This window comes from Crotalus tigris, unplaced genomic scaffold (genome assembly GCF_016545835.1).
Source record: "Crotalus tigris isolate CLP2741 ecotype Arizona unplaced genomic scaffold, ASM1654583v1 scf7180000024302.2721777, whole genome shotgun sequence".
NCBI lineage: Eukaryota > Metazoa > Chordata > Lepidosauria > Squamata > Viperidae > Crotalus > Crotalus tigris.
In genome coordinates this window covers 156116-183269 of record NW_024100474.1, presented here as the reverse complement: position 1 = coordinate 183269, position 27154 = coordinate 156116, and the positions used below count along the sequence as shown (strand labels likewise).

Below are 27154 nucleotides of genomic sequence, written 5' to 3'. Positions count from 1 at the left end.
GTCCAGTTTTAATATATATATATATATATATATATATATATATATGTATATATATATTATATATATGTGGAGGATTGGAAAAGAGAGACGAAAAACACACCTAACACGTAACCACCGCCTCCCCGCTGCCCCCCCCCCCGGACAACTGTCCTGCACAAGACCAAGGAGCATTTTTAAGTCAATATGACCCAAAGAGGATCTGAATAGAGGGGCGCATTAAATCCAAAGAAGCGAGTTTGGAGGCTCCGTAAAAGAGGCCCCCAGCATATGCATGGGGGAGTGGCCTCCCCCCCAGCTCACCGCCCTCCCCGCCAGCCCCATAGCTGTCTCAATCCTTTTGCACAGATATTTTTTTGGGGGGGGGAGGAGAGTTAGCCACATGTGTTTTGCACATGGATGTGGCACAAAGTCAGCGGAATCAGCCGCGCCGCACCCCAAAACTTTCCCGCGATCCCAGGAGTCCGAGAGCTGGGGTTCCCAGATTCCTCTGCCTCCCCCAGATGACATCACAACACAGCAGCCTCCCCCCCCCTATGTGCCCAGGTGCTCTCCCCCCAATGGCCAGGCTAGACGGAGGCCAGCTGCGTCTCGCGGGAACCGGCAAGGAGCGCCGTGCCCAGTCTTTTGAGTGTATGGAAGGGGGGGGGAGCTTAGGACCCCCAGTCTGGCTCTGCAGGGCGGATTTTCATGGCAGCGTATCGCAGGGGGTAGTAGCGCCCCCGCCAGGTCTTCCAGAAGATGCCTTGCTTTCTTTCGTGCCGCTGGCGTGGGATGGAGCGGAAGTATCTGCCGTTGAGGTTGACGTGGCCACAGTAGCTGAACCACCAGCCCCCTGCAAGGAGAGAAGGGGCAGAAGACGGGGGGGGGGGGGTCAGCCAGGCATGTAAGCCGACGGGGGGGGGAATGCCCTTCCCAGGGCCCCAGCCTGATGGGTAATTCTCGGGTTATGGCCACAATTTCTGTAGGCATGTCAGTATCACGGATGTTAGACAAATATTAAAATACACCATCCTGTCGGCAATCTACTTTCCCCACAACAGTCCTGTAAGGGAGACTGGACGGGGGGGGAGAGAGAGAGAGAGAGGGAGGGAGGGAGACGGGGGGAGGGAGGGAGAGAGAGGGGGGGAGGGAGAGGGAGGGAGGGAGAGAGAAAGAGAGAAGGAGAGAGAGAAGGAGAGAGGGAGGGAGACGAGAGAGAGAAAGAGGGACAGGGAGACAGGGAGGGAGGGGGTGAGAGAGAGAGGGAGGGAGAGGGAGGGAGAGAAGAAGGGAGAGAGGGGGGAGGGAGAGAGAGGGAGAGAGAGAGGGAGGGAGAGAGAGAGGGAGGGGGAGCGAGGGAGAGAGGGAGAGGAGGAGAGGGAAGGAGGGGGAGAAGAGAGGGAGGGGAGAGGGAGGAGAGAGGGACAGGGAGGAGGGTGGTGAGAGAGGGAGAGAGTGGAGAGAGGGAGAGGGGCGAGAGAACAGGAGGAGAGAGGGAGAGGCAGAGAGAGAGAGAGAGGGAGGGAGGGAGAGAGGGAGGGAGAGAGGGAGAGGAGAGAGAGAGAGGAGGGAGAGAGACAGGGCAGGGAGGGGATGAGAGGGAGAGGGAGGGAGAGACAGAGGAAGAGAGAGGGAGGGAGAGAGGGAAGAAGGGGAGAGAGAGGGAGGGAGAGGAAGAGAGAGGGAGGGAGGGGGAGAGAGGAAGAGGGAGGGAGAGAGGGAGGGAGAGGGAGAGAGGGGGGAGAGGGAGGGAGGGAGAGAGAGAGGGAGGGAGAGAGAGGGAGGGGGAGAGACAGGGAGAGGGAGAGAGGGAGGGAGGGGGAGAGAGAGGGAGAGAGAGAGGGAGGGAGAGGGAGGGAGATGGAGAGAGGAAGAGAGAGAGGGAGGGAGGGAGGGGGAGAGAGAGGGTGGGAGGAGAGAGAGGGAGGGAGAGAGACAGAGGCAGGCCCAAAGTTGTCTCCCTTGAAGCTTTCACCTCCTCCCTGCCCCCCTCTGGGATCTCTGCTAGGTGCTCGATCTTTCTTTGCCAGGAGAGAGTGGCCAGAAAAGTCAAGATGGCGGCCGCAGTGCTACATTCAAAGCTCCCAGAATTCCTCGGTCAGCATGGGGAAGTGAACCAAATTTAAACCGGGTGGGCTTCTGGGAGTTGAAGTCCGCTCCTCTGAAAGGGGAGGGGCTTGAGAATCGCCCTGCTGGGGGCTTGCCGGGAGCCATCTCTGCTGACCTGAGAGGTGCTTAGCGCAGTTGGTGTCGCCCTTCAGGTCGTGGTCGCGATCCCGGGTGGAGAAGGGCAGCTGGGGGAAGTCCCCCATGGCGCTCTCCAGCTCCCCCCGGATGGGTCCCAGGAGGCTGAGGGTGTACGCTGTCTCCTCCCCGCCCAGCCGGAAGAGGAAGTGGGCTTTCTGCCCGTTGCCTTCCCAGTCCTGCAGCTCAACCAGCAGCCGGAAGGCCTCTGCCTTCACCATCCGGTGCGTCTTCTCCAAGCCCAGCCAGAAATCTCCTGAAAAGCAAAGATAGCGGTCAGAAAAGCAGCAGTCCTCGGCTTACGACCGCTGTTAAGTGAGACATTTGCTCGGTTCAGGTATAGCCTCCCTTTTACCACCTTTTTCCTGCCACGCTGGTTCAGCGCTAGCAACGCGAGTCGATAACTCAAGTCACCCGGTCGTTAAGTGAATCCGGCTTCCCCGGATGACTTTGCTTGTCGGAAGGTCGCAAAAGGGGGGAGGGGAGGGGGAGAACCACGAGACCCCGGACACTGCGGCCGTCATAAATACGAGACAGTCGCCAAGCATCCGAATGCAAAGTCACTTTTTTGCAGTGCTGTTGTCGTATCTTGCAATGGTCACTAAACGAACGGATGTAAGCTGAGGACTACCGGCGTAGTTAGTCCCCGGCTTAACGACCACAACCGGACAAGAATTTCCATTTCCAACCATTTTTTTTGGGGGGGGGGGGGATGCAGTGGCTGAGCAAAACGCTGCCGTCGTTGTCATTAAGCCAATCCATCTTCCTCCAGTGATTTTGCTTGTCTGGGATGGTCGCAAACGGCAATCTCCTGACCCCAGCCAGTACATGCTGGTTGGCCAAACCCCTGGATTTTGATCCCCTTGATTGGGGACGTGGGGGTGCGGAACGCTGCAATGGTCATAAGTGTGAGGACCGGTCATAAGTGTGAGGACCGGCCCCAAGTCACTTCTTTAGGTGCCGTTGTAACATTGAACTAAACTAAATGAATGGCAGTAAGTGGTGGACTTCCTGTTTGTCAACGTTTTAACTCAGGCGTCTTCAGACTTGGTCCTTTTATGACTTGTGGACTTCAACTCCCAGAATTCCTTAGCCAGTGTGCCTTTTATGGCTTCTGGACTTCAACTCCCAGAATTCCTCAGCCAGCACAGGGTAACCATGGCCCTTTTATGGCTTGTGGACTTCAACTCCCAGAATTCCTGAGCCAGCATGGGGGAAACTATGGCCCCCTCATGATTGGTGGACTTCAACTCCCAGAATTCCTGAGCCAGCATGGGGGAACTACGCCCCCCTCATGACTTGTGGACTTCAACTCCCAGAATTCCTGAGCCAGCATGGGGGAAACTATGGCCCCCTCATGACTCGGGGACTTCAACTCCCAGAATTCCTTAGCCAGTGTGCCTTTTATGGCTTGTGGACTTCAACTCCCAGAATTCCTGAGCCAGCATGGGGGAATCATGGCCCTTTTATGACTTGTGGACTTCAACTGAGCCAGCTTGGCTAGCTGAGGAATTCTGGGAGTTGAAGTCCACAAGTCATAAAAGAGCCAAGTTTGAAGACCCCTGCTTTAAATCAATAAATAAATCTGGGAAATTTATGCCGTTAGAAGGCAGCTTCAAAGCTAGAGTCGCCAAATCTCTGCTGCTGGGTTCTTTCCCCAACCCGGTGCCTTCTTCTGTCTGCCAGGGGAGCAGAATTCTGGGGGGTCACCTCCCCCCCCCCACCGTTCACCCACCGGTCAGATTTCCAAAGCCATCCTTATAAGCGTCCCAGAGCCGATCAAAATCCACCGAGCCGTCTTGGCGCCTCTGGATCACCGTCCAGCCGCCCTCGTCTGCCAACAGAGAGAGCAAGAGTTAGGGCACCGCGGAAGGGGCGAGACCCCCCCCCAGCTTGGTATTGGAGGGGCTGCCACAAAGAAGAGGGGGGGGTCAACTTATTCTCCAAAGCACCAGAGGGCAGGACAAGAAACAATGGATGGAAACTGATCAAAGAGAGAAGCAAACCTGGAATTCAGGAGAAAGTTCCTGACAGTGAGGACAATTAACCAGTGGAACTGCTTGCCACCAGAAATCATGGGCGCTCCATCACTGGAGATTTTTAAGAAGAGGCTGGACAGCCACTTGTCTGAGATGGTATAGGCCACGTTTCCTGCTTGAGCAGGGGCTTGGACTAGAACAGGGGTAGGCAACCCAAAACACTCAAAGAGCCACTTGGACCCGTTTCCCACCAAAAACAAAACACCGGGAGCCGCAAAATCCTTTTGATATCTAAAATGAAGATAACACTGCATATATCCTTTTTTACCTTTATTATAGGTGTGTGTGTGTTTGTGTGTGTATATGTGTGTGTGTGTGTGTGTGTATGTATGTATATACACACACACACACACACATATATACACATACATACACATACAGGTAAAAAAAGGATATATGCAGTGTTATCTTCATTTTAGATGTCAAAAGGGTCTCTCTCTGTCTCTCTCTCTCCCTCCCTCTCTATCTGCCCTTGGTCTGCCTGCCACTCCTCTCCCCCCACTATCTTTCTTTCTCTCTCTCTCTTTCCTCTCTCTCTCTCTCTCTCTCTCTCCCTCCCTCCCTCCCTCTCTCTCCTATCTGCTGCTCACCTGGCAAGCTTCAAGCTGTTGTCCAACAAGCTCAGGGGTAAGCAACCTCGTCTCTTTTATGACTCATGGACTTCAACTCCCAGAATTCCTGAGTCAGCCTAGCTGGGCTAGCTAGCTCTCTCCTGCCCTTCCTGCTTCCTGCAGAGAGGCAGCAAAGGGAGGAGCTCCACCCAGTAAGCTTTTCAGCTCCTCGGAGAACACTGTGAGTGCACTCTCTTTTACACACACACACACACACACACACACAGAGAGAGAGAGAGAGAGATAGAGAGAAGGAAGCAGGGAAGCGCAATTGCCTCTCTCTGTCTCTCTCTGCAAAGGCAGAGGAGGCTGGGAGCCACAGGGGAAGGCTCAAAGAGCCGCATGCGGCTCCGGAGCCGCAGGTTGCCGACCTGTGGACTAGAGGACCTCCAAGGGTCCCTTCCAGATTCTATTCTATTCTATTCTCCATTCCATATTCTCTATTCCATATTCTATTCTATATTCCATATTTCATATTCTGTTCTATTCCATATTCTATATTCTATTCTATTCTATTGCATTCCATTCCATTTCCTCTTCTCTTCTCTTCTCTCTTCCTTCTGACTTTTTTTAAAGTGGAAGCAACACGCAGGTACACACTCTCTTTCCCAATCAAATCAGCCAGCTCCTCGCTATATAGAGATTTGAACCCAGGCTCTTCCCTTCCCCCCCCTCCCCCTCTGAACTTACCCATGTCACAGAAGACTTTGAAAGCCTGGCCTCCGGGGGGCTGGATATCAAAGACCCCACTGCTCTGCTGCCCCTCGAGGAAGAGACTGTGACAGCTGGCTGGAAGCTCTGCAAGCGAGAAGAATAGAATAGAGCTGGAAGGACCTTGGAGGTCTTCTAGTCCAGCCCCTTGCTCAAGCGGGAGAACCTATATGAAGGAGTGACTGAATGAACCAACAATTACATATGACCCTAAAGTGAATAGAATAGAATAGAATAGAATAGAATAGAATAATAAAATAGAATAGAATTACAGAATAGAATTACAGAATAGAATAGAATGCAGAATAGAATAGAGTGGAATTACAGAATAGAATAGAATATAGAATAGAATAGAAAAGAAAATGGGAATAGAATAGAATAGAAAATAGAGAATAGAATGCAGAATAGAACAGAGCAGAATTACAGAATAGAACAGAATATAGAATATAGAATAGAATAGAAAATGGGAATAGAATAGAATTGAATTACAGAATAGAATTACAGAATAGAATAGAACAGAACAGAGTAAGAGAATAGAGAATAGAATGCAGAATAGAACAGAATAGAATTATAGAATAGAATAGAAAAGAAAATGGGAATAGAATGCAGAATAGAACAGAGTAGAATTATAGAATAGAATAGAATATAGAATAGAAAAGAAAATGGGAATAGAACAGAATAGAATAGAGAATAGAATGCAGAATAGAATTACAGAATAGAATTACAGAATAGAATATAGAGAATAGAGAATAGAATAGAATAGAATAGAGAACAGAACAGAACAGGCATGTTACGGAAGCCACTCTGCGGAACAAGAAAGATTCCGCCTCTGATCAGCCGCCAGCTGCAAAGACCCCCCAGATCCACCAAGTGAGCCCAGGGATTTATGTCGCTAAGTGAAAAACGTGTGGAGTTTTGCCCCGTTTTACGCAAAGGAATCCCTGCGGTTGTTGAAGTGGTCACCCGGTTGTTAAGCGAATCAGGATTCCCCCAAGTAGTTCCCAGGAGGTCGCCAAAGGGGATCACATGACCCCCCCTCCTCCCGGGGACACTGCGGCCATCATAAATAGGAACTGGTTGCCAAGCGTCCGAATGTAAATCACGGCTGCGACTGTCCTTAAGTGTGAAAAAGGGCCCTACGTCCCTTTTTTTTTTTCAGGGCCTTGGTAACTTCGTACTGGTCACTAAGTGAAACGGTCGTAGGTTGGGGACCACACATACAAGGCCTTTGCAACTGCAGCTATTAAAACCCCCAAAAATCAGACTCTGAAAAAAGTGAAAGCTGGAATTCTACTCGGCACAAGAATCCAAATGTCAGTATTTTCCACGGGACAGTATGAGTACGTACAGCCCTCCGCTTACAACCGTTCGTTTAGTGACAATCTGAAGTTACGACAGCACTGGGAAAAGTGATTTATGACCCTTCTTCACACTCACAATCGTAGCAGCATCCCCATGGTCACGAGATCAAAATTCAGACGCTTGGCCACTGACTCGTATTTACGACGGTCGCCGTGTCCCGACAAGCAAAGCCAATGGGAGAAATCCAGATTCGCTTTAACAACCATGTTGTTAACTTAATAAGGGCAAGGATTCCATCCACAATTATGGGAAGAAAGGTCAAAGAAGGGGCAAAACTCATTTAACAACTGTGTGGCTTAGCAACAACCTTGGGCCCGATTGTGGTGGTAAACCGAGGACCCCCTGTATAGAAAGAGAAGGTCATGGGACGCCACACTCCAGTGTGTTTTGTTTAACCCTTTGTGCTCATGATGATTTTCATTTTTATAATATAATTTGCTGGTTTTTGGGGAAAAAAAAGAAAAGAATTGGTTATCAGGATTACTCCGTTAAATCAAAGTCCAAATTTTAATTTTGCTCATTGACATTAATAATAATAATAATAATAATAATAGGCGCCGTGGGTGCAATCCCAAAACAACTGGAGCACCACTTGAATGCCATCATCGGCATTGACAAATTCGCCATTAGTCAATTGCAAAAGGCGGCCTTATTAGAAACTGCTTCCATCCTGCGACGATATCTGTGATACCATCAAACATCCACATCTGCCTATCCACATCTGCCTATCCCAGGACTCGATAGGTAGACAAAATGCCAAACCCAGTCTGAACATCTGGCTGACTGTGCGATGATCAATAATAATAATAATAATAAAAAGTTGGAACGGACCTTGGAGGTCATCTAGTCCAACCCCCTGCTCAGGCAGGAGATCCTATACCATTACAGACAAATGCCTGTCCAGTCTCTTCTTAAAAACTGTTGGAGCATTCACCGCTTCTGGAGGCAAGGAGTTCCACTGGCTAATTGTTCTCCCTGTCAGGAAGTTTCTTCTTAGTTCTAGGTTGCTTCTCTCCTTGAATTAGTTTCCATCCGTTGCTTCTTGTCCTGCCTTCAGGTGCTTTGGAAAATAGCTTGACTCCCTCTTCTTTGGGGCAGTCAAGCTATTCTCTAAATATTCTCCATTTCAGAAACTCTAGTTTAGTAGGCACAATTTAAAAAACAAAACAAAACAAGAAACATAATCACTTTTTTCAGAACGATGTCTCATGGAGCAAAGAGAAAAAAATCTGAGTAAACAAGATTTAGCACCGTGCTGGAGGCATTGGGGGTTCAAAATACACAAAACGGTGCTGCAACCGATGCCCTGCCCGGTTTGTATATCTGTGTAAACACTCCTGAGAACATGGCACAGTGCTTAATTAATTTCCTGAGATTCATCGACCAATGGGCAGCATTTTAAAAGCTGAAGCAGCAAAGCACAGCGCCCTCGGGCAGCGTAGTCTTTTCACACCATTCCCACGGAGTTAGACTGGGCATCGCTGGGATTCTGGCACTAACTCTGCTCTTTCATTCAACTGCCTCCAGTTACCACTCTCTCTACCGCTTGGTAAGGCCACACCTGGAATCCTGTGTCCAGTTTTGGTCACCACGATGTAAAAAAGGACGTTGAGACTCTAGAAAGAGTGCAGAGAAGAGCAACAAAGATAATCAGGGGACTGGAGGCTAAAATATATAAGGAACGGTGGCTGGAATTGGGTATGTCTAGTTTAAAGAAGAGAAGGACGAGGGGGGACAGGATAGCAGTGCTCCAATATCTCAGGGGCTGCCCCAAGAAGAGGGAGTCAAACTGTTCTCCAAAACGCCTGAAGGCAGGACAAGAAGCAACGGGTGGAAACTGATCAAGGAGAGAAGCAACCTAGAACTAAGGAGAAATTTTCTAACAGTGAGGACAATTAACCAGTGGAACAGCTTGCCACCAGAAATTGTGGGTGCTCCATCACTGGTAGCTTTTAAGAAGAGACTGGACAGTCACTTATCTGAAATGGTATAGATTCTCCTGTTTGAGCAGGGGGCTGGACTAGAAGACCTCCAAGGTCCCTTCCAACTCTGTTATCCTGTTTCTCCATTATTCAGTTCAGAGGGACTGAATAAGGAAGATTTGCTAGCTAGAGCAGTAGTTCTCAACCTGGGGGTGGGGACCCCATTTGGGGTCGAACGACCATTTCACGGGGGTCGCCAAACAACGCAGTCTACCATTTTTCCCCCCCTTTTCCTTAGCTGTGCTACCCTTTTATTCTATTGGCTTTTGAAAGCCAATAGAAGAGACTCTCTTGAATAGAGTCTAATTCTGTTGGCTTTCAAAAGCCAATAGGAATTGTCCAGGCTGTCTCTGCCCTGCTGAGCCCGCCAAAAGTCCCATTCTGCAAACGGTGCTGCACCCGTTGAGTAGTCCTCGACTTACGACCGGTTGAGTAGTCCTCGACTTACGACCGGTTGGGGGTCGCGGCATTAAAAAGGTTGAGAACCACTGAGCTAGACGCTTTTGTGGCACCTACTGACAGACCCAGACTGGTTTCCAGTCAGACAGGGTTGGCATCTGGACACAGCCGAGAGGCGAGGAGGAGGGACGGAGCTCCACGGCGGCTGCAGCATCAAGGGGCAGCCCCAAAATGGAGGAAATGCAGGGCAGGCAATGAAAAGGACAACTCTCTTTCTCTCTCATTCTCTCCTCTCTCTCTCTCTCTCCTCTCTCTCATTCTGTCTTTCTGTCCCAATCTCCCTCTGTCATTCTCTCTCAATCTCTCATTCTCTCCTGTCGTTCTGTCATTCTTTCTCTCTCTCTTGAATCTCTCTCTCCCCCTCATTCTGTCATTCTTTCCCTCATTCTCTCTCATTTTCTCCTCTATCAATCTCTCATTCTCTCCTGTCATTCTTTCTTTCTGCCTCTCATTCTCTCTGAATCTCTCTCCCTCATTCTCTCTCTGTCATTCTCTTATTCTTTCCCTCATTCTCTCTCTCAATGTCTCATTTTCTCCTCTATCAATCTTTCTCTTGTTTTCTGTCATTCTTTTTCTCTCTCATTCTGTCAGTCTCTTACACTTTCTTTCTTTTAATCTCTCTCCCCCTCATTCTGTCATTTTCTCATTCTTTCCCTCATTCTCATTTTCTCCTGTCTTATTCTCTCCTGTCATTCTTTCTTTCTCTCCCTCCCTCATTCTCTCTCTCTCAATCTCTCATTTTGTCATTCTCTCTCCTGTCATTCTTTTTCTCTCTCATTTTTAATCTCTCTCCCTCACTGTCCCTCTCATTCTCTCTCTCAATCTGTCTTTTTCTCCTCTGTCTTTCTCCTGTCATTCTCTCTGATTCTTTCTCTCTTTCTGTCACTCTCATTCTTTCTCTCATTCTCTCTTAATCTCTCCCTCCCTCATTCTTTCTTTCCCTCATTCTCTCTCTCTCTCAATCTCTCATTTTGTCATTCTCTCTCCTGTCATTCTTTCTTTTTCTCTCTCATTCTTAATCTCTCTCTCCCTCATTGTCCCTCATTCTTTCTCTCATTCTCTCTCAATCTGTCTTTTTCTCCTCTCTCTCTCTCCTGTCGTTCTCTCTCCTGATTCTTTCTCTCTCTCATTCTTTCTCTCATTCTCTCTCTCAATCTTTTTCTCCTCTCTCTCTCCTGTTGTTCTCTCTGATTCTTTCTCTCTCTCTTTCTGTCACTCTCATTCTTTCTCTCATTCTCTCTTAATCTCTCCCTCCCTCATTCTCTCTCTCTCTCAATCTCTCATTTTGTCATTCTCTCTCCTGTCATTCTTTCTTTTTCTCTCTCATTCTTAATCTCTCTCTCCCTCATTGTCCCTCTCATTCTTTCTCTCATTCTCTCTCTCAATCTGTCTTTTTCTCCTGTCTCTCTCCTGTCGTTCTCTCTCCTGATTCTTTCTCTCTCTCTTTCTGTCACTCTCATTCTTTCTCTTATTCTCTCTTAATCTCTGTCATTCTCTCATTCTTTCCCTCATTCTATGTCTCATTTTCTCCCGTCATTCGCTGCCTCTCATTCCTTCTCTCATTCTCTCTTAATCTCTCCCTCCCTCATTCTTTCTTTCCCTCATTCTATCTCTCTCAATCTCTCATTTTGTCATTCTCTCCTGTCATTCTTTCTTTTTCTCTCATCTTTCTTAATCTCTCTCTCCCTCATTGTCCCTCTCATTCTTTCTCTCATTCTCTCTCAATCTGTCTTTTTCTCCTCTCTCTCTCTCCTGTCATTCTGATTCTTTCTCTCTTTCTGTCACTCTCATTCTTTCTCTTATTCTCTCTCTGTCATTCTCTCTTTCTTTCCCTCATTCTATCTCTCATTTTCTCCTCAATCTCTCTCTCATTTTCTCCCCTGTCGTTCGCTGCCTCTCAATCTTTCTCTCGTTCTCTCCCTCTCAATCTCTCTCTCTCTGTCACACACCTACACTCACACATCTGCAAAAAACGGAGGCCAGAGCAGGCCTGTTGATTAAGAAGCCCTGATGTGTGTGTGTGTGGGGAGGGTTTGCAAGGAAACAGAGGAGCATCCTGGGTGAGTTCCAAAGAGGCAGCTTATCATCCTGTGGTCGTTCGTCACCACCACAGAGAGTGAACATCGGCGTGCAAAGGCGCCACACTCCACCGGGCTCCCCCCCCCACCAGAGAGAGGGCCATCTGCTCCAGAGACTTGGGGGGCGGGGGGGGGGCTGGCTCCGATGTCTGCTGACGAAAGGGCAAAACTGAGGATGGGTGTAGGACAAAAAGGGGAGGGGGGTAACCAGCTCTGCTTTCCTAGCCCAGATGCCATCCAGATGTCTGTGCTGGAAAAGGCTGGGCCACTTTTTTCGGGAAAGCAGGGTGCAGCCGTCGCCCCGCTCAGGATAGAAAAGGCCCGTTAAGAAAAGCTGAGCTGAGCTCTGCGTGCTTGGGTGCGTTTTCCGGCATTGCCCAACGAGGTCCCCACACCCCTGCTGGCCCAGGAATTCTGGGAATTGAAGTCCACAAGTTGAAGTCCACGATCATGAAGAGGCCAAAGTTTTCCCTCATGCTGGCTGAGGAATTCTGGGAGTTGAAGTCCACGAGTCATGAGGAGGCCAAAGTTTCCCTCATGCTGGCTGAGGAATTCTGGGAATTGAAGTCCACGAGTCATGAGGGGCCAAAGTTTCCCTCATGCTGGCTGAGGAATTCTGGGAGTTGAAGTCCACGAATCATAAAAAGGCCAATGTTTCCCCCATGTTGGCTCAGGAATTCTGGGAATTCAAGTCCACAAGTCATGAGGGGGCCAAAGTTTCCCAATGCTGGCTGAGGAATTCTGGGAATTCAAGTCCACGAGTCATGAGGGGGCTAAAGTTTCCCTCATGCTGGCTGAGGAATTCTGGGAGTTGAAGTCCACGAATCATAAAAAGGCCAATGTTTCCCCCATGCTGGCTCAGGAATTCTGGGAGTTGATGTCCACGAGTCATGAGGGGGCTAAAGTTTCCCTCATGCTGGCTGAGGAATTCTGGGAGTTGAAGTCCACAAGTCATGAAGGGGTCAAAGTTTTCCCCATGATGGCTGAGGAATTCTGGGAGTTGAAGTCCACAAGTCATGAAGGGGTCAAAGTTTCCCCCATGTTGGCTGAGGAATTCTGGGAGTTGAAATCCACCAATCATAAAAAGGCCAATGTTTCCCCCATGTTGGCTCAGGAATTCTGGGAATTCAAGTCCACAAGTCATGAGGGGGCCAAAGTTTCCCAATGCTGGCTGAGGAATTCTGGGAATTCAAGTCCACGAGTCATGAGGGGGCTAAAGTTTCCCTCATGCTGGCTGAGGAATTCTGGGAGTTGAAGTCCACGAATCATAAAAAGGCCAATGTTTTCCCCAGGCTGGCTCAGGAATTCTGGGAGTTGAAGTCTAAAGTTTCCCTCATGCTGGCTGAGGAATTCTGGGAGTTGAAGTCCACGAATCATAAAAAGGCCAATGTTTTCCCCAGGCTGGCTCAGGAATTCTGGGAGTTGAAGTCCGCGAGTCATAAAAGAGCCAAGGTTGCCTACCCCTGGACTAGCTGCAACAGCTGGACTTTGCTTCGGGCCAGGCCAGCCGCTGCCGGCAAGCCAGGGCAGGGCAGGGCAGGGCAGGGGGGCAGAAGGGGAGAGGCCCGGACGTGGCAGGGCCCAAGGGGACTTTGCCCAGAGCAGAGGGAGGATGGGGGGAATGGCAGCCCCAGACAAAGAGAAACCCTGTTCTGGTTCTTGCATGGAGGGGGGGGGGAATCAGCATCCTCGGAATTGCAAGGGGGGGGGTGGCCTCCTTCCTCCCAGCCTTGGATAAATTTAGCCGAGGTTCTGGAAACAGCTGCCTGGGGCAGGAAGCCAGAGAACAGGCTGGGCTGTGGAAGGGGGGGAGGCGGGGGGGGGAGAACAGACCCTGGAGTGTAAACATGAACTTTCCCCCAAATTCCTCCTTCTCCTCCTCCTCCTCCCCCCCTCCAGAGGGAGGGAGGGGGCAGCTTGCATCATTCAGCCGGCAAGGGACGTGACTTGTTGCTGCACGCCAGGCAGTTGCAAGCACCCGCACGCGCATACACACACACAAACACCATGCGAGGGGGGGGGTGGGAGGAGAAGAGGCTGAGTTGCATCAAGGACAGCCCTGGGAAAATTTGAGCTGGCCAGGTCAACCTGGCTGCCAAATTCTTGAGGACTACCACCGCAAGCCAGCCCAGACCTATCCAAACCTTCTTCACTGTCTAAGACCAGGGGGGACATGAGAGCAGTCTTCCAGTATTGGAGGGGCAGGACGAGAAACAAGGGTTGGAAACCGACCAGCGAGAGAAGCAACCTGGAATTAAGGAGAAACTTCCCTTGATAGTGAAGAGTTAACCAGTGTTAATACTAATAATAAAGCTGGAAGGGACCTTGGAGGTCATCTAGACCAGTGGTTCTCAACTTGTGGGTCGGGACCCCATTTGGGGTCGAACGACCATTTCACGGGGGTCGCCAAACCATGCTGTCCGCCATTTTTTTCCCTTTTCCCTAGCGGTCCTACTCCCTCTTATTGGTGGCCACACCCACTTGGGGGTCACCACAACATGGGGAACTGTATTATGGGGTCGCGGCATTAGAAAGGTTGAGAATCACTGATCTAGTGGAACAGCTTGCCACCAGAAATCGTGGGTGCTCCATCACTGGAGGTTTTTAAGAAGAGACTGGACAATCACTTGTCTGAAATGGTATAGGTTCTCCTGCTTGAGTGGGGGGCTGGACTAGAAGACCTCAAGGTCTATTCCATGCCACTCCACTCCACTCCACTACATTCTATCCTATCATTATTCTATCCTATCCTCCTTCTATCCTATCCTCCTTCTATTCTATTCTATTCTATTCTATTCTATTCTATTCTATTCTATTCTATTCTATATTCTGCTCTATTCTATTCTATTCTATTCTATTAATTCTATTCTATTCTATTAAATTCTATTCTATTAATTCTATTCTATTCTATTCTATATTCGGCTCTATTCTATTCTATTCTATTAAATTCTATTCTATTAATTCTATTCTATTCTATTCTATTCCATTCCTTATTCTATTCTATTAATTCTATTCTATTAAATTCTATTCTATTAATTCTATTCTATTCTATTCTATTCCATTCCATTCCATATTTTCTATTCTATTCTATTTTATTCTATTCCATTCCATTCCTTATTCTATTCTATTAATTCTATTCTATTAAATTCTATTCTATTAATTCTATTCTATTCTATTCTATTCCATTTCACTCCATATTTTCTATTCTATTCTATTCTATTCTATTCTATTCTATTCTATTCTATTCTATTCTATTCTATTCTATTCTATCCCATTCCTTATTCTATTCTATTCTATTCTATTCTATATTCTGCTCTATTCTATTCTATTAAATTCTATTCTATTCTATTCTTATTGTATTGTATTGTATTGTATTCTCTCCTTCTTCTCTTCTCTTCTAATTCCATTTCATTCCATTCCATTCCATCCAATCCTATCCTATCCCATCCCATCCTATCCACATCCGATTTGGGATCAATCACCCACCATTTGACCTAATTGATTTGCAACAGGCTCAGCAAAAAAACCGAAAACATTGGGGAAAGAGCTTAATGCTGTTTCCCCAGAGAATTTTTACCCGTTTGTGTAAGGGGTGTGTGTGTGTGTGTGTGTGTGTGTGTGTGTGTGTGTAATGCACAACATGCCCAGACCCTTGGCATCCCAGGCCTTTGTCATCGGCATGAGTCACAATTCTTCCACGCTGATCACCACCCATTCTGGGAAGAATCTCTGCTGGGGAACAGGCCTGCCCCCCCCCCCATTCCAGCCCCCTTTATTTGCAAAGTCCCACTCCCCTCTCTTAGACCTGGACCGAGAACGTTCGGCAACTAGCCTGAATTGCCCCGCCACCCTGGATGTGACGGTGTCCCTTGCAAACTGGGATAGGCTGATCTTTTCGGCACTTTCAGGTAGACTGCCCTGACACCTGGCTGTCCAAGGGTTAATTATCCCCCAATAGAGCTGCACTAGGTTTCTAAGCCTTTTTAGGTGGGGGAATTGAGGACTTTCTTGGGGTGAATTGGAAGCTTTGGATTGGCCCTCTTCAAGCCCCCCCCCCAAAAGAGATTACCTCTAAGAAAAGTGGGGACAAACCTAGAATTAAGGAGTAACTTCCTGACAGTGAGAACAATTAACCGGCGGAACCACCTGCCTCCAGAAGCGGTGAATGCTCCAACACTGGAAGTTTTTACGAAGAGACTGGACAGCCATTTGTCTGAAACGGAATAGGGTTTCCTGCCTGAGCAGGGGGTTGGACTAGATGACCTCCAATGTCCCTTCCATCTCTATTCTGATTGATTGATTGATATGGTCTAGGCCAGTGGTTCTCAACCTGTGGGTCAGGACCCCATTTGGGGTCAAACGACCATTTCACGGGGGTCGCCAAACAACGCAGTCCGCCATTCCCCCCCCCCCTTTTCCTTAGCTGTGCTACTCCCTTTTATTCCATTGGCTTTGGAAAGCCAATAGAATAGACTCTCTTGAATAGAGTCTAATTCTATTGGCTTTCAAAAGCCAATAGGAATGGTCCAGGCTGTCTCTGCCCTGCTGAGCCCGCCAAAAGTCCCATTCTGCAAACGGTGCTGCACCAGTTAAGTAGTCCTCAACTTACGACCGGTTGAGTAGTCCTCGACTTACGACCGGTTGGGGGTCGCGGCATTAAAAAGGTTGAGAACCACTGGTCTAGGCTCTCCTGTTTGAGCAGGGGGCTGTACTGGAAGACCTCCAAGGTCCCTTCAAGCTGTATCCTGATTGATTGATTGACTGATTGATTGATTGAAACAGTCTAGGCTCTCCTGCTTGAGCAGGGGGTTGGATTGGAAGACCTTCAAGGTCCCTTCCAGCTCTATTTAGATTGATTGATTGATTGATTGATTGAAATGGTCTAGGGCAGGGGTAGGCCACCTTGGCTCTTTTACGACGCATGGACTTCAACTCCCAGAATTCCTGAGCCAGCTTGCCTACCCCTGGTCTAGGCTCTCCTGCTTGAGCAGGGGGCTGGACTGGAAGACCTCCAAAGTCCCTTCCAGCTCTATTGTGATCGATCGATGGACTGAAATGGTCTAGCTAGGCTCTCCTGCCTGCGCAGGGGGTTGGACTAGAAGACCTCCAAGGTCCCTTCCAGCTCTCTCATTCTACAGTCTGCAAATCCATGATCCTGCTTGGGAGGTCTGCTTCCCTAAATAGGAAAAAAAAACCTTCTGTAGATTCTGTGTTAGCCAGAAATTCTGCAAATTTTCTCTCCTGAGAGGCAAAGCCCCAAATCCAGGCTGGCTGGGAGGTTTGGGGGGGGGCACATTTTCCTGGTGGTTGGGAACGGAGGGGGGGGATGCAAAAGCAAGCCAGCCTCTCTGCAGGTTTCCGCTGCCTTTCCTGGGGTAGATCTGGATGGTTTCTGCATATTTTGGAAGCCCGGAGCAGGAATGGGGAAAGGGGGGGGGGGTTGGCCTTTCCCCTACTTGGAGAGAGGCCAGCCTTCTCCTTTGCTTCCCACCCCCAGGAGCCCCCCCCCCTTTTTCCTGGCACACCAGCTATTAACCCCGCAGCTCCCGGCACCCGTCAAGCTTTCCGGCTGAACCTTCACACACTTGGCAGACGGCCACCCACAATGGGGAGAAAGGGGGGGGGGAACAGTGCTTTCTCTAACCGGCAGCCTCCAGATGTTTGGGCTAGGCTCCTCCCTGCACATCTGGAGGGAGAAGACCAAAGCAAGCCCAAAGAGGGAAGTCCGGGGTCTGTTAAATGGGGGTCGGGGGAGGCAGCTGCTGTTGGTCAAGGTGGTAATTATTAAGATTTAGGGCAGGGGTCTTCAAACTTGGCCCTTTTATGACTGGTGGACTTCAACTCCCAGAATTCCCCAGCCAGCCACGCTGGGAGTTGAAGCCCATAAAGACTTTGAGGTTGCCAAGGTTGGGAAGAAGGAAAGCAAGGGGAGAGGATGAGGGCTCCCGAGCATGTACAGACGCACAACTCCGAAAGGTCCAGGCTGAAGCCGGGTGGATCTCAGCGCAAGTGCAAGTTGTGTGTCTTTTTCCGCTTTGTGTGTGCCCTTTGCACAACAGGCTGGTCAGCTGGGGTCTTTTTGCACCAGCCGTGAACCCACCTAACCTTGCAGTTTGGGCCTCTGTAAAGCCCCACATTGCTTATTTTATATATATATATAATCTTCAGGCTGGTGTTTTCGGCTTCGTGCTTCTAGGAGCACGAAGCCGAAAACACCAGCCTGAAGATGACGAATGAGACTTCGTCGAAACGTCACCAAGACACTTCCAATTTGACGCGGGAGAAAAACCCGAATAACCAAAGACCTACATACAAACACCCTCAAAAACCTCAGAAAACACACACACACACACATACACTCTTCGATTTTTAGCATTATTTTTAATATAATATATATATACACACACACATACATACATAAGCCTCAGGATCTGTTGGGCTCAAGAGCGTCTGTTATGCAGGGATAGACTGCCCCTGAGCAAGGATGCTCCGTTGAGCAACGCGGGCAGAGACCCTGTTCTTGCTCAGCCTGCCCCAATCCAGTACAGTTGGCAAATCTTCTGGTGTGGATGGAAGAATTCGGGGAGTGGGAGGTCCCCCCCGCCCCATTTAAACGTTCACAACTTTGAAAAACTGTTTTTCTAGTTTTCAGTCTGGGCATCCCGGCCCGTCACCCGCTTCCCTCCCACCTCGACTTACGACAGCTCTTTTAGCGACCGTTTGAATTTACAATGGGGGGGGGAAAGACACATGGCTGTTTTTTCACACTTTGAACCGTTGCAGCGTGTCCCCCCCCTGATCAAAATTCAGACCTTTGGCAACTGGCATGTACTTAGGACGATTGCCATGTCGCGGGGGGGGGGGTCACAGGATCCGCTTTTGCGACCTTCCGACAGTCAAGGGGGTGAAAACCAGTTTCGCTTAACGACTGTGTTGCTAATTTACCAACTGCAGCTGAATGACTGTGGCAAGAAAAGTCGTAAAATGAGGTGAGGGAGTTCAATTAACAACCGTCTCGCTTGGCTTCAGAACAACCTGCCTCCAGAAGCGGTGAATGCACCAACACTGGAAGTTTTTAAGAAGTGACTGGACAGCCATTTGTCCGAAACGGTATAGGGTTTCCTGCCTGAGCAGGGGGTTGGACTAGATGACCTCCAAGGTCCCTTCCAACTTTACTATCATTATTATTATTATCATCGTCATCATCATCATCATCAAATGTTGAGCTGAACTTCGGTCATAAGCCGAGAACTAACTAGCAATCCCCGACCCCTTTTTTGGCCAACCTGCTGACGTAATGAATTACGGCTAAAAGGACGGAAAGAGCACTAGTCCTCATGATTCTTCCTGGGGAAAGTAGGCCGGAGTCCCAGGACAAAGATTTAGGCTGACTGGAGTTTTTTTTTTCTACAAAATCCTTTACCCACAGGGTGTCTCACTTAACAACAGAAATTTGGGGTTGAGCTGTGGTTGTTAAGCTGAGGACTGCCTGTATATCTGTCTCTTTCTGGGTTTTAATTTTTTTCCAATTTGAGGGCACCCAGAGAGCTGCCCCAGGCCTGATTCACCAAGATCAGGGGTAGACCACCTTGGCTCTTTTATGACGCGTGGACTTCAACTCCCAGAATTCCTGAGCCAGCATGGGGGGACTACGGCCCCTTCATGACTCGTGGACTTCAACTCCCAGAATTCCTCAGCCAGCATGGGAGAACTAGGGCCCCCTCATGACTCGTGGACTTCAACTCCCAGAATTCCTCAGCCAGCATGGGAGAACTAGGGCCCCCTCATGACTCGTGGACTTCAACTCCCAGAATTCCTCAGCCAGCATGGGAGAACTATGGCCCCCTCAGGACTCGTGGACTTCAACTCCCAGAATTCCTGAGCCAGCATGGGGGAACTTTGGCCCCCTCAGGACTGGTGGACTTCAACTCCCAGAATTCCTGAGCCAGCCTGGCTCAGCTTGAAAACTCTCCCTTTCCCCTCAGCACGGCTGGCTCAGGAATTCTGGGAGTTGAAGTCCACCAGTCATCAAAGAGCCAAGGTGGCCTACCTCTGACTAGGATGAACTGAACTTTTGAATTTGCCCAGCTTTTTCCCTGCCAACCTAAAAAGTGTTGTAACACCGACATGTTGTTGGCAGCTGGCTCTCGGCCTCTGGCATCGCCAAGCCAGTACTTGTGCAAAAGGAAAAAAAAAAAAGAATTTCTTCCAAACCCGTGTGTGTGTGTGTGTGTGTGTGTGTGTGTGTGTGTGTTAAATAAATAAATAAATAAATACAGCCAAGATGGCTGCCTACTCACTCGAAGCTTCTGGGCTCCCAGCAGGCTTTGCCAACTGGCTGTGGTTGACCGCTTGACCGTCCGCGCTCCGCTGGACGGTCACCTTCCACCGGGGCCTCTGCAGGTCCTTCTCGCTGCGGTGCAACGGGATGAGCGTGTTGACCTGGGAATGGGGGAGGGAGGGAGGGAGGGAGGGAGGGAGGAAAAGGATTTTATTTATTTTTTTTCAATTTTCAAAGAGAAGGAAGATGGCGGACAGAATCCACAGGCAACCTATTTGGACTCTCCTCCATCAGAAGCAGTTTGGTCTAGTGGTTGAAGCACTTGGCTACAAAGCAGGAGTTGTAGTCCCGCTTTAGGTGTGTAAGCCGGCTGGGTGACGTTGGGCCAATCACCAGGTGACGGCGAGTTCTAGTCCTGCCTTAAGTATAAAAGACAGCTGGGTGACGTTGGGCCAATCACCAGGTGACGGCGAGTTCTAGTCCTGCCTTAAGTATAAAAGACAGCTGGGTGACGTTGGGCCAATCACCAGGTGACGGCGAGTTCTAGTCCTGCCTTAAGTATAAAAGACAGCTGGATGACGTTGGGCCAATCACCAGGTGACGGCGAGTTCTAGTCCTGCCTTAAGTATAAAAGACAGCTGGGTGACGTTGGGCCAATCTCCACGTGACGGCGAGTTCTAGTCCTGCCTTAAGTATAAAAGACAGCTGGGTGACTTTGGATCAATTACCAGGAGATGGTGAGTTCTAGTTCTGCCTTAAGTATAAAAGAAACTGGGTGACTTTGGATCAATTACCAGGAGACAGTGAGTTCTAGTTCTGCTTTAAGTATAAAAGAAACTGGGTGACTTTGGGCCAATCACCGGGAGACAGCAAGATCTAGTCCCGCCTTAGGCATGAAAGCCAGCTGGGTGACTTTGAGTCAATCACCAGGAGACAGTAAGTTCTAGTCCTGCCTTCACCATGAAAAGCAACTGGGTGACTTTGGATCAATTACCAGGAGACGGTAAGTTCTAGTCCCAGCCTAACCATGAAAGGCCAGCTGGGTGACTTTGGGCCAATCACCAGGAGACGGTGAGTTCTAGTCCTGCCTTAGCCATGAAAGCTGGCTGGGTGACTTTGATCCACACGGTTGTTGTGGTGGGGGAAAGAGGAAGGGGGCGTGTTGGATATTTGTCCCCTTGAGTTATTTGTAAAAGTAATAAAAGGTGGGATACAAAATAAATAAAAACCTGGTCCCGTCTACCTCTCCTGGTAGGCCTCAAACTGCCTTAGACAAGCCACACCCTTATACAGGTAAACCCTTGTTTGTCTGGTGTTAATCCCTGCTTATCCGAGTTTCTCTTTCTGCAGATTCCTTGCTGGTCTCCGAGCTTGGTGATTTTTCTTAAAGACCTTTATTACTCAACTAGGTAACGTTATCAGTGCTATTTATATACCGCCAGCGATGGTAGAGGTGTGATTTTAGCCCCCTTGATAGTTGCTTGATTGGGGTATTGTTTTATGCTTGTTTGTCCGGTGTTAATCCCTGCTTATCTGGGTATGGATTGGTGGAAATAGTCTTTTATTCTCCAACGCAGTGCCCTCCAGACACGTGGCTGTACCCATTCCCAGAATGCCAGCTATGGGATTCTGGATCTTCTCCCACTCTTGAGGGCACAGGACACAATACGGGAGTGGGCTTACACAATACAGGAGTGGGCTTTCTGTACCAGCCTTCAACTGACGGGGCACTAAGAAAGAGGGCAGATGGAGGAGAGAAACTGAGAAACTCAAGATAAGCCGGGATTAACACCAGACAAACAACCAATACTCCTCAACTTGCAATCAAAATTGTGACTGGCACGTCCATTTCTAAGCGACCGGTTGCTAAATAACTCCTGCCTAATTTCAGGCATTAAGCGAATTACAGAGCTGTGAAGAAAATCCAGCTGGCCTCCCTTGAATCTGCTTAGCAATCACGTGATTCCAGGACGCCCCGGTCATAAATGCGAGGATCGGTGGGAAGTCACTTTTTTCCAGTGTTATCACTTGGAACCGTTGTTAAGCAAATGGCCGTTAAGGCAAGGACTGAAAGAAGATCCCGGAGAACTAAAACTTTCCCACCCGATGTAGGAGGGTCACAGTTGAATTGAGCCCCAAAGGAAGCAGCTGATGTTGTACGTCACAAAGTGTGAGCTTGCCTGGCAGAGAAGGACAGATCTGCTTATCCATCACTTATAGCAGTGCTTCTCAACCTGTGGGTCGGGACCCCATTTGGGGTCGAACGACCATTTCACGGGGGTCGCCAAACAACGCAGTCCGCCATTTTTTCCCCCCTTTTCCTTAGCTGTGCTACTCCCTTTTATTTGATTGGCTTTTGAAAGCCAGTAGAATAGACTCTCTTGAATAGAGTCTAATTCTATTGGCTTTCCAAAGCCAATAGGAATTGTCCAGGCTGCCTCTGCCCTGCTGAGCCCGCCAAAAGTCCCATTCTGCAAACGGTGCTGCGCCAGTTGAGTAGTCCTCGACTTACGACCGGTCGAGTAGTCCTCGACTTACGACCGGTTGGGGGGGGTCGCGGAATTAAAAAGGTTGAGAACCACTGACTTACAGGGAAGCTGAAAGATCTTTTTGGACCAGATTTCTTTGCAAGGCTGGTCCCTTGCAATTCATTTTCAGGGGCTCTCCTTGCCCTAAGAATCGGCCAGCGGATACATTTAATAAATAAGTTTTTTTTTTAAAAAAAATTATAAATAAAGACCTCTCTCCACCAAACCCTTCAGGGCGGATGATCTGGCAGAGAGAGAGAGTTGGGTTGTCTGGAGCCAGAGATCATAAAAAGTGAGGAGAAATACACCCCCTTCCCCGTAAAAACTTCTGGGCTGTTTCCCCAAATTACAATTAAAAGAGAAAACACACAAGTGAGCCGGGCAAGAGCTGAGTGGGAGGAAATATCCACCAGATCAAAGGTCGAATTAATGTTCAGCCTGCGGCATATGGAAATTAACAAGTTCACTCTCACATTTTTGTTTTCAATTTGAGGAAATTGATTGTCCCAACCTGGGCGGATTTTAAGACGGGTGGACTTCAACTCCCAGAATTCCCCAGCCAGCCCCCTCCGGGGCTGGCTGGGGAATTCTGGGAGTTGAAGTCCACCCGTCTTAAAACCCACCCAGGTTGAGAAATGGCCAGTCTCCTGCCCTTTGCCATCTGCATTACCCTAACTGTAAAACAAGATTCTTCACCAAAGGCAAGGGTGAGACTACATGACCTCCACAGTCCCTTTCCCATTCTGGAATTCTCTGCCTTTTCTTTCTCTGCCTTGGTATTTGGACTGGAAAGGTTTGCAAGAAAAACAGGTGGGGGGGGGGGGAAAGAGCGTATCTAGGTGGTCCCTCATAGGAGGCATTTCCCCCCTACACACACACACACACACACTAAAAGTCAGGCAGCTACAAAATTAAGCCCCTTCCCCATCTTAGTTGGAGAAAAGTAATTAAAGGGGAGGGGCCCAGGTTTCCTGCCATGTTGTCAGCCTAACAAAGCCTCCCCCCGTGCTGGAACCCTGGAGATGTTGCCTACCACATCCCCCATTATCCTCAGCCGCCGACCACACAGGTCTGAGCTGACATTTCTGGAAGGTTTTTTTTTTTTTCCCCAGCTGAATTTCACCTGCCATTCCCCTCAATTCCCCGTTGGTGGTTTTTTTTCCCCTTCTCCCCCCCCCCCCCACAGTGCCCTCCAGCCCATGGGCCACTGCCCTTCTAGGGAGCATGAGACTCCAAGACCTTATGCCAGGTTTCCCCCCACCCACCTACCCACCAAGTCAAGACAGCCTCTCCTTCCCTTCCCCATTCAACTCCCACTCCCCACCCCTCCCTCTGCCCCTCACACCCCTTCCCGCAGGTGATCTGCTGGAATGCCTCAACTGCCCTCCAGAAAAGTGGGGGGGTGGGGGGGTTTCAGCCTGCAGGAGGGCCCCTCCCCTCCCTCCCTGCACCCCCCCCCCAAAATACCTTGCTCTGAAGGCTCTTAATCTGCAGGTTCTGTTTGTCCATCCGGAACTGCTGCTGCTTGATCTTCTGGAGCAGCTCCTCAATCCTCACGTTCTGACGCCTGATCAGGTTCTAGGACAGACAAAGAAACAGGCTGGGGGAGATCAACGTGGCTAATCTGGGGTGTGTGTGTTGTGTGTGGAGGAGGAGAGCGGTGGGGTGGGGGAAAAAAAATCACCAGAATCCTAGCCATCTAAAAAAGACCTGAGCTGAGCCACCAACCACATGGGGGGGGGGGAACCAAAACCCTGGACTAGTGTCCTCCATCCCCACAACCTCTTGGACACCAGGGGACCGGTTCCCCGGAGACAGGGCTGCCTGCTTTCGCCTGCCTCTTGCATCCCGCGGAGGCGGCTTTGCTCGTCGTGCTGCGGACCGGTGCCGGTCTACGGACTCCCCCCCCCACGGGGGTTGGGGACCCCTGCCCCGGAGTCATCCTCAAAGCGCAGCTCCGAGCGCAGGACGGGCACCGCGGCCGTTTCACTTCGGGGATCCGTTTGCACAACCCGGGAGGCGAGCGGGGGAACCGGGGTGGGTGGAGGGGTGGGAGGGGGGGGCGTCTTGCGCAGACCACCACCCGGTCCCCCTCTTCTTTTCCACGAGCGCCTTCGCACCCTCGGCCTCCTCTCTCCACTTTGGACGCCTCCGGGACAGCTGGCAGACCCTCCTCCCCAAGGCGCTTTTACGCACAGATTTGCCTGGCGCGCAACTTTCCCCAGCAGTTTTGGCGATTTGGGAAGCCCTCGGGAGGGGGGTGGGGGGGGGAGAGAATCCGAGCCAGGTTTGAATTCCGGCGGGGGAAAGCCCGGGCAGCCGACTGCCGGCCGAGCCCGTCCAGCCAAGGGGAAAGGAGCCCCGGGAACGAGGAGAAGGGCGGCTTTCGGCTGCCCCCCTGCCCAGCCTTCGGGGGCCGCTCTCGGCTCTGAAAGGCAGGACGGGACGGGCGTCAGGCGACGCAGACAAAGGCTGCCTCTGCCCGCGTGCAGAGCGCCCGGGGGCGGCGCGCTCGACCTCTCGATCCGGGACGCACCTGCAGCGCGCCCTGCTCCTTCTCCGCCGCCGCCGGGCCGTTCCCGCTGCTGTTGCCGGCTCCCGCCTGGCCCGTCCCGTCCAGCCGGCGCTCCAGCCCGCGCAGCCGCCCGTCCAGCTCGGCCCAGCGGCCGTCGAAGAGGCGCTGGGCGCGGGCCAGCTGCTCCCGCTGCTCGGCCGCCGAGCGCTCCAGCCCGGCCAGCGAGGCGTTGTGGGCGCCCAGCCGGCCGCTCAGCTCGCGCAGCTGCCCGCCCAGCCGCTCGACGTGCTCGCGGAGCCCGTGGCCCAGCTGGAGCAGCCCGTGCGCCAGCACGTTCACCTCCTCCCACGAGGCCGCCTTCGGGGCGCGCTCCCGGCGCGGGGAAGCCGGGGAGGCCCAGGTGGCTCCGGCCAGCAGGGCCAGCAGGCAGGCCAGGCTCCGCAGCGGCGGCCGGGAAGGCATCGCGGCCACCAGGCGGGCGCGGGAGGGAAGGAGCAGAAAACACACACCGCCGCCACCGCCTCGCCGGCTGCGCCCGCTTTGGACAGGAGGCGGCGGACGCGGCCCCTTTTATAGACGCCGCCCCCGCCGCGCGCACATGGCTGGAGGGGCCCCGCCTCCTCCTCCTCCGACACCCCCCCTCCCCGCCCCTCCCCGCCCCGCGTGCGCTTTTCCTCGCGCATCAATAAATGCTGGGGGGGGGGGGGGAGAGGGCAGTGCCCGGCAAAGCGCTTGCAGCCCGCGGTCGCCCTGACTCTCCTCGCCTCCGCCCCAGTGGCTGGGGGCCAAGTTCGCCCGAGGGTGGGCGCTTCCCATTTCAATCGATCCGAATACAGTTGGAAGGGACCTTGGAGGTCTTCTAGTCCAACCCCCTGGCTCAGGCAGGAGACCCTAGCTCAGTGGTGGCGAACCTATGGTGCGCCTGCCAGAGGTGGCACGCGGAGCCCTCTCTGTGGGCACGCGCCATCGCCCCGGCACCCAGGCGGTCTCTAAAAGTTCGCCATCACTGGCCTAAGGCCAGCCAGCCTGCAGCCGCCACTGGGGAGCCCACCATCCCACCTGCCAGAGACTCCCTGGATCTCCCCCAACCCTGCCCAGCTCCCACAGGTGTCCCTCCCCAGAAGCAATATCAAGGTGGTCGTGCCCACCCAGCCCATGCCCGCCCAGTCTGTCACGCCCACTGTAGCTGCACCCACCCAATGGGTCACACCCACCCGGCACCTGGCAATACATAAGCGGGTTTTGGGTTGCAGTTTGGGCACTCGGTCTCTAAAAGGTTCACCATCGCTGGTCTATGCTCAAGGCTGGAAACTTGAAAATATACCAGCTAATGATATGATTATTTATAAGGTATTAGAACAGCGGTTCTCAACCTATGGGTCGCAACCCCATTTGGGGTCGATCGCCCATTTTTCGGGGGTCGCCAAAGGCGGCGATCCGCCATTTTTCGCGGTGCCATGCACGCGCGCCGCACATGGGGGCGCCGCCGCGCATGCGCGCCGTGCATGGGGGCGGCACCGTGTACGCGCGCCGCACGTGGGGGGGGCATCGCGCATGCGCGTTGCGCATGGGGGCAGCACCGTGCACGCGCGCCGCGCATGGGGGGGTGGCACGCATGGGGCACGCATGGGGGCGTGCCACGCATGCGCGCCGCGCGTGGGCGCCCCGCCCCCATGCGCGCGGCCCGGCGCATGCGCAGAACGTTTGTGTGACGGGGGTCGCCGTCACACAAATGTTGAGAAGCACTGTATTAGAATGTACCGAGGTGTATAAGCTTACGCTAGAAATGAAAGGCAAGGAAGAAGCAGAATTTTATGAGGTGTGGGATAAGTGGTATAATTGGTTAGAACAGAGACACAAAAATGTATAGTAATAAATGTAAATAAGTGTAAGAGATACACAACACAGTACCGTTAAAAAAAATGCTTAATGTTTTGTAAATTGGAAAAATGAAAAATTAAAATCAAAAAAAGTGTGAGTCATAAGTCCCTGTTTTCAATGCCGTTGTAACTTTGAATAGTCACTTAATGTAAGTTGAGGACTATACAATTGGAGACAAGTGGCTGTCCGGTCTCTTTTTACGGGCTGCGAACAACTGGACCGGCACCAGATGGCAGAGCGGAGCGTGACACTTCCGCTTTTGGGTATTCTCACCTGAGATCGGAGAGCCCTGCCCGTGATCCTCTTCCCGTTTAGGATGAGCAGCACTTTTGGGAAAAGAAGGCGGGACTTGTCAGAGAAAAGAGAGCCAATTCTCTGCTAAACTGGCTCGCCCCCTAGTCTTCTCCATCCCTTTCTCTGCGTGCACACAAGGTCTCTTCCTGCAGCTCCAGCCGCTGCTTCCAACATGGCCTCTCGTTGCTTA

The 27154-nt window shown here is 51.0% G+C and overlaps 1 protein-coding gene across 1 annotated transcript; it reads right to left on the bottom strand.

The window, feature by feature from the left end:
- Positions 1-356: 356 nt before the first annotated feature.
- ANGPTL4 (angiopoietin like 4) lies at positions 357-25322 on the bottom strand. Its single transcript, XM_039324551.1, has 7 exons — positions 24811-25322; positions 23742-23852; positions 19766-19907; positions 5564-5671; positions 3959-4057; positions 2204-2479; positions 357-832 (listed from the first exon to the last, which is right to left on the bottom strand). Exons 1-7 carry the CDS (start codon positions 25249-25251, stop codon positions 651-653), a joined length of 1359 nt encoding a protein of 452 aa, XP_039180485.1. The 5' UTR covers positions 25252-25322; the 3' UTR covers positions 357-650.
- Between the last annotated feature and the right edge of the window lie 1832 nt (positions 25323-27154).

Bases quoted from the DNA above. Each gene is read 5' to 3' on its own strand.
- ANGPTL4 (XM_039324551.1), bottom strand. From the start codon at position 25,251: ATGCCTTCCCGGCCGCCGCTGCGGAGCCTGGCCTGCCTGCTGGCCCTG. The intron at 2,480-3,958 runs GTGGGTGAACGG...TTTGCTTTTCAG, and splicing joins TGGCTTTGGAAATCTGACCG to GAGATTTCTGGCTGGGCTTG. The intron at 833-2,203 runs GTCAGCAGAGAT...CTCTCCTTGCAG, and splicing joins CTGCGCTAAGCACCTCTCAG to GGGGCTGGTGGTTCAGCTAC.